Below are 12884 nucleotides of genomic sequence, written 5' to 3'. Positions count from 1 at the left end.
GTTTTCACATTATCCGATCCGATATCGGTATCGGCCGCCGATACGATATCGGGGTAAGTAAAATGTATGAAACATGTACCTGCCTTTCACATTGTCCGTTCCGATATCGGATATCGGAGCCGACAGCGATATGCTGGCGACACCATCGGACGCCCGTGAGCCGTCGGGCGATAATGTTTGTATGTGTGCTCTACGTGTATCTAAATTGTCTCTGTGTGCGTAGAGCCCGATGCGCGGCGGCCATTCGAAAATGTGTGTCTTGTTTCTTGATACTGTTTGTGAGATGAATTAGCAAATAATTGAATGTGGATTCACTCATACGAAAGTAATTAAAAAACTTTCTAGGTGCGTGTTGTAGCTTGCTAAAAAGAGTGTAAAATGCTCCCTCTGAATATCTAGCTTCCACAATAGGATGTATCCAATACTGTCTGTGAACAGATCTTTTTTTGCGTCTCAAATATAAGAGATACAGCAAATAAAGTTTTCTATTATAGTCTGCCATGATGACCTGTCCGCACTAAGCTATCGAGCAAATGGCCGTATCGGAACGATTTTGTCGGAAATATGTGAAAATAGCACATGGTGTCGGCTATCGGATGTCGGCTATCGTCGTCCGACACCGATATCGGATCGGATAATCTGAAAACGCTCTAACGATAAAGCAGATGGGCTACCTGATGAAAAGCAATTACCGTCGCCTATGGACATTTGCAGCACCAGAGGAGTCGCTAATGCGTCGCTGGCTTTTAAGGAGAGCTGTTTTTACACCCCCTTGAAGAGCCCTATGTCATAGTCCTGAAGGAATCAGGTCTTCAGGAGAAAGTTCATTTCACATTTTGCACGTACGCGGCAAAAATGACCGTGCAAACCGAACCGTGGAGGACCGCCAAGGGTCAAGTTGATGAGGATGGAACCTCATTCTTTGGGGCGATGTAGGCATCAGATCAAACAGTCAAACAAAATACGAGTATCTAAATGGACGCCGCAAGTGTTAGTACTTCCTATTTCAAATGAGACAACAATCTCTATGGCTACGAGTATATATTAATTTTCAAGAAAGCTAGTTATTTTTTAGGTTAACGTAAACTAATAAATTTCAATTGAAGTGGAGCTTTGGGCGGCGAAATGAAACATGTAGTAAATGTAGAAGTTTTGTGAAGTGTATTTCAAATGAACATACTTGTCGTAGGTATCTCAAATATGTATATTTTTGTTATATTTCTGAAATACATAGTTCAATAACTTTAGAACTAAGAGAGAAGACAGAATTTTATCACCCTCCCGCCCTTATCCACTAAAGTACTGAGTCTAGAATATTGTTTTTTTTATTTACAGTGTTAAATGTGTACTCTCCAAATCCATGCACTCACTAAACGACTTAACCGATTCAATGCGGCGGCCTTTTGGACAAACTTTAACGCCTGGCGGCGAACAAATATTTCGTGGCACAACTGTGGTGCCAAACGCCAGGGACGTTGATGTCACCGCTAAGGTGCCATCCGCCATGAATTGTAACTTATCGTTTTTTTTGCTTTTTCCTGTAAGTTTAGTAGCCGCCCAAAAGCGAAAGTCAATGGTTTAACTGTTCGATTGGTGTTTACAAAACTGACTATCTACGTGTAATAACGGAAATGGTAGGTAAATTTCTTATTTCTATCAGGTGTTGTATACATTTTTGTAAGTTTTTGATGAATTGATTGTTTTAGTGTTACTATAAAATTAAATATGAACATTCGAGACGTGGAGAGCGCTATGATAGTTCTTTTCTGGTGTTTCGTTTAGAATAAAAATTCAAACTATTAATGGATAGGTTTCTAATAGAATACCGAAATTGATTGCGCTATTTATTCAGACAAAGATAAACACCAAAGTACAAATATTTTAATCCAGTTTCTATTAACGAAGGCTTACTATTAAAGTAGGTACTATTATAGTAATACAATCATAATAATTTGCAAAATAATATAATATATTTTTTTGAAAGGTTTACAATCCCTGAAGTATGTGAAACTGACATTCTAGGAAGGAACTACGTGATATATACTTTTGTTTTCAGAACAACTTTGATAAACGTCAATTTATCCAAGTTTTATGGCTTCAAATTTTGGCACCTCTCGGGTGCCACCCGCCATACACAAAAGAAATGGCATGGCACAACTGTTGTGCCATCCGCACGGAATCGGTTAATTGACTACTTACCTGTTTTTTTTTAACCAAGTATGGTATAAAAATAGACTCTGAAAAAGTTGATATTTTTTCGATTCTTCGAACTTTGATTTTTTTGCAAGTAATTGCCATCCCTACGCCATATGCCTGTAGAGCTCGGGACAATGGTCCCAGAATCACAAGTACTTGAAAATAGGACATTGTGTTCCACATTGTTAGTGGGGTCACCGGGTCGTTAAAAGGAATCAAAGGGAAGGAGCACATTTAAATAACGTAAAAGTTGGAATCCATTTGCTTTACCACTTGTTTCTTGTTTGTTATTGGCAATGTTAGCCTAGTGGTTTAACTCTCTATCAGGGGTTCGAGGTTCGAATCCCAGGAATACCTCTGTTTTAAAAGTAGTGTGCGTATTAGAAATTAACGGTCGAAGTTGTGTGAAGTCTACCAATTTCTCCTTAGCCAGCGCGGTGGATTATGGCCTAGTCTCCCCCACTCTGAGAGGACACCATTGTACCATGCCTAACAGGGGACAACGATGGATGACGACACCTTTGTATTGTGTGTTATTGTTTCATTCATCATCATCATTCATCAACAACCCATTACTGTCCCACTGCTGGGCACGGGTCTCGTCTCTTAATGAGAAGGATTAGGCCATAGTCCACCGCGCTGGCCAAGTGCGTATTGGTAGACTTCACATACCTTTGAGATTTTTTTGTGTTATTGTTTGCGACATACTAAAGGTGCGAGTTGAGGAGGTTTCAGGAGTGGAAACACTTCTCCGATGGCGTAGTGGAATCCCTGTGCAATGTAGTTGATTATAGATATCCATGGGCGGCAATCACCATTTTAGGTAATCTGCAAGAAGTAGCAGGCAGATTGCAAGCCCGTCAAGAGTGCCACCGATTGGACACACAACAATTCTTTTAAGATTGATCGAATACAATTTTTTTGTCGTTTTAATAACTTTTTTCTGTTATGACTTTAAATTTGTATCCTGCAATGTATTTTTTTAACTACAGGGTTATTTTACTAAGTAAGCAGGGTTGTCTAGATGAGTATAATCTTTGAGCGTTACATTCAAGTGTGGTGAATGCTGTTTCCAGGGCCGGATTTGGAGGTCTGGTAGTCCAGAGACAAAGATGGAGCGGAGGCTTCTAATTATTTTCTGGCAGGAATATTTTTTTCTAGTATTTCAAAAATGATTGCCTTCAAAAAGTAATAATTTTCACGAATAATGAGTTAATTTGTTAAGTGCAAATATTGTTGGTAAAATTGTGAAAAAAACGGTTTGTAAAAAAATGTATTTTTTTAACATATATTTAAAGAGATTGGTCTATTATATAAATAAATCTATAATAATATAACATAGTTCATAGTCTTATTTATTTTATAACTCTATATCGCCAATAACGTAAAAGTTGCTGTTATTTGGATACTTTTTCTATCTCTATTATGGATGTCTCTTTTTAGGAGGTCCTGGGAATAGCTCCGCCTGCCCTCCGAATCCGGCCCTGGCTGTTCCTGAGAAGAGACGCGACGGCGGGCGCCAGAGATCTTCCCACTTGCAGATAATGACCGGGCGCTCGATGAATTAAAAACGTGTGCTGAATCTACTATCCAATGGTCATATAAAAATATTTTCTACACTTGAAGAAGAACAAAAACAAATTATTAATTGATTAAGGAATACAATTGACTATAAGTATTTCATCATTATTAACCCATCACTGTCCCATTGCTGGGCACAGGTCTCCTATCAGAATGAGATGGATTAGGTCATAGTCCACCGCGCTGTCCAAGTTCGAATTGGTAGAATTCACATACTTTTGGAAACTTTTTTTTATTTCTCAGGTGTGGAGGTTTCTTCATGATGTTTTCCTTCACCATTTAAGCAAGCGATAATTAATTTCTAATACGCACATAACTTCGAAAAATTAGAGGTGCGTGCCTGGGATTTGATCCTCAGATCCCTCGAGCGAGCGGTTCAGTTCCATACCGACTAGGCCATCACCGCTTGTAGGATGATTAAAGTATTTACTATTTCCAAATTTGACAATAATCGCAGTTGATATTATACCTCATAAAAACTGTTTGTAAAGGTTCTGACTTCCATGGGTACCCTGATGAAATCCACGGATAGCAGTGATTACTGACATTTTTTTTTTTATTTTTTTTATTTTATAGGAGGAGCAGACGAGCATGCAGTCCACCTGATGGTAAGTGGCTACTGCCGCCCATGGACATCTGTAATCAACCCCCAGATAGGATTAGATATTCCTACCTGAGGTCAGCCACAGATGCGCTGCTACCCCTGAGGACTAAGCTGGAATGCCTCGGAAATGTCTGTCTCCCTTACCACACCCTTCAAACCGGAACACAGCAGCGCCTAACACTGCTGTTATTAGGTAGAAATAGGTGTGGCGGTGGTGCCGCCGGAGTCGAACCACAAAGGGTTCTACCACCTTCAACATGTTTAATATTTTGTTTATAAAGTAGAGAAACGCTTTCACTTCGCTCCACAAATTAACTAGATAGTATCTAAGTGGTCACGGTCCTCTATCATCGACCCCAAATATTACTGAAACTGTATTTGGGTATTTACACTAGGAAGGTATTTAGTCACACAGATTTATATTTGAATACCTCATGTAAATCTTATCACACTTCAAAGTAGAATACAGCAGCGTTTCACACTATTATTTTAAAGCCATGCGAATTGGCGGTAGAGGTGTAACGTTAGTTGAACCACAAAGACTGTTATTACGGTTCAAACGATCGACCTATCATTTAAATTACCTATCGTGTAGTTATCGCTAAATCTAAAAGATTCGTACTAGATTCTTTCCGATTGCTTTTAAAAGACTGAAAGAGAAATACTTATACTTAAACATTTGACGCATATTAACCAAAATCCAGGGAAGCACGCAATACTATATCTAAATATATATGACTCAAAGGTGACTGACTGATATAGTGATCTATCAACGCACAGCCTAAACCACTGGACGGATCGGGCTGAAATTTGGCATGCAGGTAAATGTTATGACGTAGGCATCCGCTAAGAAAGATTTGGTGGTAGAATTGATCAATTCTACCACCAAAGGGGATAAAATAGGGGATGAAAATATTACTTCGTAACGCGAGCGAACCCGCGGGCAAAAGCTCGTTGTATATATTTATTTCTTATTATTTGTGTATATTTGACACTACAAAGAAACGTAAGATTATGTTGATGTCAAAACATTTGTACCACAGCGTCTAGCAATCCGCTTTGCATAAGCAAGTTAGCTCGAAGTTCAACGTCGCTCGATGGGGCTATTAGACTCGTCTATAAGCAAGCGAGGATGAATAAATTTATATTAAAAAAGTTTTTAATAAAAACAAGCTTCTTAGTAACGTTATTTTGTTTTTTGTATTTTTAGAAAACCCTTTTATTTGATACCTATATCATGGGGTGCATAAAATAATATTGAGTTGTCCAAAACTTTGGTTTGAAAATGATGTCTTTAATCTAAACAGGTATTGTCATCAAAACCAAACGTATGCATAATAATTATGCATGATATCAGCTCAATTGTTCACGTTAATAGGTTTAAATTTTATTTGCAAGATTCGACCATACATAGTCACTAATAGACTCATATATATGAAGTAACTATTTACAAAATCAGCTCGTAAAATAACTTGGAATAATGATTCCATTTCATGAATAAAACATGATTCAGATATATATGGTTTGTAAGTAATTAAAAATCGCTAGGGAATATTGCATAGTTTCTCAAAGACGCAGATGAAACCACAAAAAATATATATAACAGAAGTTATCAGAATGACTGTAAGATCTCTAACTTAATCACACTTCTAATCAACTTAATCTACTATCACAGGTATGTTACGTGCTGTGTATGACCAATACATTCAGATTGGGAGCTTGTTTCTTGTAAATTAATCTTCGTTAGAATCTCTTGTGTACAGATATCAACATAAAAGTATAAGGGTCTTTCACTTATTCATATAAAAAAGATGTACTTAAAATGTGAAATTTATATATTAGCTTTATATCTACAGACATTAAACGTGTCAGGCACAGACCGTTGCAGACAAAAAATTCTTATCTAATTTTATTTACCATATTTTGACAGTTTCTGTGGGTTAGTTATGATAAATATCAACGTAACACATCGTATAAGAAAATAGTTCACTATTTACAACGGCACGCGTTTGACACGCTTTCAAATCAAATCAGAAATGTTTTATTCAAAGTAGATTCTTTACAGAACTTTTTTTGAACGTCAATATATCTACCGTCACTTCATAGTTTCAATATGGAGAAGAAGCGGCGAAAGATACCCATAACACACATCTTTAAAAAAATAAATGTTATCTACAATGATAAACTTAACATAATGGAACATGTGGAGCTGGAGTTACTTCAGACCACACCGTTTTATGAGTCAAATAATCACTTCGTTTATAGTACACTTTTTTACATAGCGTTTGTCTGTACCTGTAGATGTTATTAACTTTTACGTTACTATAATACCATTTTATCGATTAAACTATATACAAAACGAAACTATAAACGAAGCCATAGGAGAATAACAAGTTACAACAAGTAAGTTAACGTAAGAGCTAGAGTATATATCAAAGTTATAACTCAATAACACTCCTTAACTATACTATTTACTTTAGCTGGCTATTAATCGCTATTGGGATCGCTCGCGTAAAGATATTATAAACTTATACTTGGGATAGCTTTTGTAAAGCAACTCCTAACTTGTGCTAAATGACTATTAACTAAACAAAACGCTTATAATGCCACAACTAACGCTACAATAGAGGCTAATAGAAATTAAAATTTGCTCCTATGTGTATTCCATTTTTTTAACAATATAGTTGTAGAAAACGAGTATGCAGTCCACCTCATCTGTATTTAATTTCAGATAAGATTAGATCTCCATCTAGGGTTGGCCACAAATACGTTGTTACCCCTGAGGAGTTACCCAGTACCTATAGTATGTCTGCTTTCTCACAATTAGAGGTGCGCAAAATATGTCACTAAAGTGAAAAGAGAGAGATATATCTTTTGAACTCAGTGATATATATCACTCTTTTAGCTCAGTAACTCACTTTAGCTCAGTAGCTCTGTAAAGATATAAACGACATTTTATATCAGTATATCAGTGAATCAGATCAAAATGTTTTGACAACATTTTTGATTCCTATAATTAATACAAAACTGGCAAGAATTTCGGCAATATATGAATTTCACAGCCAACACTATTTGTATATCCCTGTTTTCATATTCTTAGCAAAGAAAAAAGATTTAAATTTAGTGTTTAATACGTAATGCATTTGACTCAAATCAGACTCTCTCAGTCAGTCGCTCATTTGACTCATAACTCACTCGCGAGTCGCGAGCGAGTATACTGGTAAAACTGTTGAATTGAACTCAACCATGTGACGCAAATATAAAGATATAATTCAAAATCGTCGGAGTTGATGAGTGATTAGCTCTTTGGTGATAGCAGTGATAGCCTAGTGGTTAAGAAACGCGGCCTCTCGATCGAGGGGTCCGAGGTTCAAATCCCAGGCACGCACCTCTGTATTTCAAATTTATGTGCGTATTAGAAATTAATTATCACTTGCTTAAACGGTGAAGGAAAACATCGTGAGGAAACCTGCATACCTGAGAGATAAAAATCTTAAAGGTATGTGAAGTCTACCAATACGCACTTGGCCAGCGCGGTGGACTATGGCCTAATCCTTCTCATTCTGAGAGGAGACCCGTGCCCAGCAGTGGGACAGTAATGGGTTGATGATGATAGCTCTTTGGTGAAGATATATATCTTTTATATCACTCACTCGCGAGCTACTCAATTCTACTCACAATCTTCAAACCCGGACACAGCAGCACAAACACTGCTGTTATTAGGCTGAAATAGGTGTGGCGATGTTACCTCTGCAGTCAAAGCACAAAAGATTCACCCTGATTCTTTATAAGTAAAAACATGTAAGCCTTGAAATGACTTATGACCGTTGCCTACAAGCCAGTTTATTTCTTAATAATATAGATAACTACAAAAGAGAGAATGCAGGACTGTGACCCCATACCTCATACGCGGCTTTTCAGTTATTACTCACAAAGATATTTATACCTAGATATTTTCAGTGTGGAATGCAGCTTATATGACTGCCCCTGAAGTGCACAAAATTGTGGTTCAGCCGTTTTATAATTTAAAAAGCGATTCGTATTCACGGGCTTTACAATGGTGTCTAAGATAATATTTTTCTTATTAAAAATAGTCTAATTGCATTTCTAAACTCACTTCAATATAAGAAAAAAGAAATAAGTTTTATTCCGAATAGACACATAGACATATACACATATATACGCATTAAAAATCGATTAAGTAGTCTACTATATAGAAACGCCATTATTGTTTTATTTTAAGGAGTTTAAAATAAAAATGCACAGGTAAAATTAAATTTACCTCCATGTAAACAGGATGAATAAATTTAAAATATTTTTTTTATAAAATAGGTTTTAGTGCAGTATATAATGTAGAATATTAATATCGATATTGTTTTAAAGAATATAATGATGCGGCACAGGAATATAATATAGGTAATACTATATTTCCTTTTTCGGGACGTAAATTGAGTAACTTGCACCATATCTGGGTTTGACGGATTGGTTGAGGTTGGAGCCGGGTACATAATTTATCATTTTTGGTGACGGTATATCATTTTCTGGAATAATACCTTATTAATGATGAGGTTTTCTTAAGACGTTTCTCTTGCAAATTGAATTTATAAACAAGAAATTGAGATTAATGTTGTGCCATTTCTTTTCCTGGTGTATTGTGTGAATAATTTGTATTCATAATAATTTCATAAATCGTAATAATTTTTATGATTTATTATTTAAAAAGTAATTTTGATTTAAGTAAATATTTATGTTAGTTATGTTTTTGAGCATTTATTTTTATAGCGATTGTACCTCACCGGAACTATTCATATTTTATATTTTGTTTTATCATATTTCAAAACGTACCTACTAATAATGATAGTTTAAAAATTAAAAACCACGCTAAAATCACACAAGGAAAATCGTTATTCCTGACTCCTGATGATGATGAGGAGAATGGTTTTAAAATTATTTAAATTGTGTATTGTCATCGGTTCTTATAATTGTTCAAAATTTTAAGTTAATCGGACCATTCAAAGTGTGTAAAAATCGAGTTCAAAGAATCCGTTACACACATACATAGGTACAAGTCTAGCTAATAAAAGCGTGGTAAAAATTATGTATTGATTTTTTAATGTAAGTTAACCTTTATTAACTTAAACTCTGTATCTATAATAAGAATTCTAAAACTTTAAAATTCCCTCAAAATATTCGCTTCAAGAAAATAAATTACGTAGCTCCTTTATAAAATTCGGGTAAACCAAACATTTGAACAGCTCTCAAGGATCTGGAGGTAAAGTAAACTGTAGATCACAATTTGCTTCTCAAGAGACGAAACTGCCCCTTTGTGGTGAGTGTTCTCTTTTAATAGGCTTAAGGCTTATGTAATTTTCCCTCGGAAAGTCACTACACCGTCTTAGTAATATAACAGAATTTATTGCTTTAATATTTGAATTATGCCCTGCTTTATGTGGGAAATGCCTATGTTACTCTTTTTTTCATATTACAGGGCAAACCAGCATTCAGTCGATCTTGTGGTTAGTGAAAAATGCCTCCTATGGATATGTAAGATTAATCCCGGGTAGGATTTGAATCCTACCTGACATTGAGCAAAGGTGAGCCGTCTGTGGTCTAAGTTATGATGCCTCGTGAGTATATCTTCATTAGTACACCCTTCAAACCGGAATACAGGTGCTTAACTCTATTTTATCGGGCAGAAATAGGTAATCCGTAACTACCCTGTAATTTTTTGAAATGCAAATGTTATAACAATTCCTACTGCTATATCTTGCACTGTTATAATTGTTGCTAAAGGTATTTTTTGGTAGTATGGCGTATTGCTTTTTAGTCACGAACACTTATGTGGGTGACCTCAGATGTAACTTTAGTTGACGGGAAATACCGCACCCTTTTACGTAAAAAGAATCTGAATTAGAGTAAAAATAATAAAATAAAATGTAACTGTCGTTTGTGCGTAAAGGAATTGTAGTTCTATCCCTGTCATTTTTCTTTAACAAATGTAAAGTAGTGAAATCTTAATAATATTAACGTATACCTTACGTTATGCTGTTTAATAAATTTACTTAATTTTCATTCCTTGGTTATGCTTAACAACTAATAAAACTTAAAAACTCTCGTAAATTAATAATTTGCAGTGTTTTCTGATCATGACAGGTGCTACGAGAACTTCTACAAGATTTTAAACGTAGAACACTTAAACCACTATCGTTGGAATATTATCTATCTTAATAATAGTTTTTAGGGCTCCGTACGAAAATTCGTAAAACGGGACTGTTATATTTGGTACTCAATGTGATTTTTATCCATCTTCCATATGTTGTATTAGAGGTTTTAAGCTTGGTAGTATTATTTTTTTCAAAAACAAAAACCTGATTGCTTAAAAATGTAGCTTACTTGTATGTTACAAGTACTTTCAAACGACACTAGTGTCATCAAATCTTATATTATATGGCTGATTGTAAATGTCCATGGGTGGCAGTACCCACTTACCACCGAGGGACAACATTATCTTCTGCTACTTCGATAGTATAAAAGTGAGCTGTTAAACATAAAGGTTTTAGTTCTCGTTGTATTATCCTTCACTGTTATCATAATTATGAATTCGCTATTTTTATGAACGAACTCCCTTAGAATAAGGTTTATTTTTTCACTTGGTCAAGAAAAATACTTGAAGACTTCACTTAATTCAAACAAAATTATGTACTGTGTTATTATAATCTATTTTTGTAGACGAAGTAACTTTTTATGAAATGTTATAGATTGAGCAACATAGAATTGTCAAGAAATAATTATAATGTTCTATTGCTGATAAGTTAAACTGTGATCTAAATCACCACATGACATAAAATATATTTTAAAATACCAACAATCCAACATGTACGTAAATATAGGTAAAGTTTTATACAACAAGATTGTTGTTCCAGGGTTTTATAGCATCATTTGTATTTTTTATATAATATAATAATATTTCTTTAAATAACATCAATATAAAAAATCAATACAAATGTATTCACGCATTATTTTTTTACGATGCCTTTTTACAGTGGTTTCATGTCTTGCAGATTGTTTCGAAGAAAGCAACAGTACCTTTAAGCTTTAAAGATTAGTTTTGCCAATAACTTACAAAAGAACAACAAAAAATTCTTAAGGTCACTAACCTTGGTCATTCTCCCGATCAGGTCCACTGTCGTGTTCCGACTCGGATTCATCCCAAATGGTGTCAGTGGCGATCTTCTGGCGGGAGCACTCGATCCAGTAGCCCGGAGTCGGGATCAGGCTGTGGGGATACTCCTCGCAGAATTCATCTGGAAATAATAGTTTTGATGTAAACAATGTTTATTATTCGTGAATTTCTTTTTGAGTAAGGTGTTTAATTTTAACAGGTAGCCTTCAGGTAATGTCACCTTTTCTACTTTTCGTATTTAGAATTTATTCCAAATGCTCAGTAGATTTATTGCTTGAAAAATATTTATCTCAGGTATATCGATGAATTTGTGGTCGATCTCAGATAAGATTTGAATTTTATCTGGGTTTGATTTACAATGTCCTTAGATGGCAGTGACTATTTACCAAAATGTACGTATAGTTGTTTGTTACTTAGAAGTATATTATAGAAAAATCTATGATCAACGTCTTTAAGTCCACTCTCAATGTATTTGGAGTCAGTTAATCTGTTGTACAATCGCAAACTAAAGTGCACCTTCTTGTAGAGCCAGAACTTTTAATATTATTATCTGAATAACATCGCACCTAATTCGAAAAGTTTCTTTATTAATGCAGTCAGCTCGGTGAAGCAGCTTAAACTGGATGATTCCGGTTTGCTTATAAACTTTCCGTTTAATCCCATGAGGGGTTTAGTTTTAGTCCCTGACTTTTACAGTCAGGTACACTTGCAAACCGTTTTACATTAAATCCATAATGTTTGTAAAGTAAATACCAAATTTCACTGTTACAGATCCGTAGACAGAAAAGAGCGGTGTCATTTAATTTGAAAAAAAATGGAGTCTATGTCCTTGTTCTTAAGGCTTAAGAAAACAGGAAGTTAGGAAGTTTATAAACACATATAGGGAAGAATTGATGTAATTGTACTGCCGGTTAAATCGTACTTATGTATTTCTTATTAAATGAGAAATTATTTCCAATATGATAATACGTAAGTATGCCTCCTTGCATTCCCGAACCTTTCCGCTATATGTAAATGGCGTTTGTACGAGCAAAAAAAATGAAAATATTTTAATGATACGTCATATAATATAACTATTTGTAAGTACTTATCATAATAATATAATACAGATGAACTAAGTAGTTCGTCGATATCTTCATTCTATTAAAATGTACATACAAAAAGTACTAGACTTGAACTTATATATTTAATGGAATGAAGATATCGACGAACTATTTAAGATACTTAGTATCTTGATAACCGTACCTTACCTTGTTTAATTACCCATTCTGATTTGGTTACCTTTATAATATTATCATGGAGTATTATCAACTAATTTGA

General features: G+C 35.0%; 1 protein-coding gene and 1 long non-coding RNA gene across 2 annotated transcripts in view; one reads left to right on the top strand and one right to left on the bottom strand.

Annotated features, from left to right (window-relative positions):
* rsh (Rap GTPase activating protein radish) overlaps nt 1-12884 on the bottom strand; it is a 120000-nt gene that overhangs the window by 45997 nt on the left and 61119 nt on the right. The window contains exon 6 of the mRNA XM_073075161.1: nt 11539-11685. Coding sequence (XP_072931262.1) covers nt 11539-11685 — 147 coding nt within the window. The remainder of the gene's footprint in view (nt 1-11538; nt 11686-12884) is intronic.
* Nucleotides 1031-12595, top strand: LOC140743684 (uncharacterized). Its single transcript, XR_012102491.1, has 4 exons — nt 1031-1185; nt 1336-1638; nt 11560-11705; nt 12336-12595. It is a non-coding gene; the product is annotated as an uncharacterized LOC140743684 (long non-coding RNA).

Source organism: Epargyreus clarus, unplaced genomic scaffold, assembly GCF_041222505.1.
Source record: "Epargyreus clarus isolate Ecla_fem2 unplaced genomic scaffold, WU_Ecla_fem_2.2 ptg000001l, whole genome shotgun sequence".
NCBI lineage: Eukaryota > Metazoa > Arthropoda > Insecta > Lepidoptera > Hesperiidae > Epargyreus > Epargyreus clarus.
This window is presented reverse-complemented; position numbering and strand designations above follow the sequence as displayed.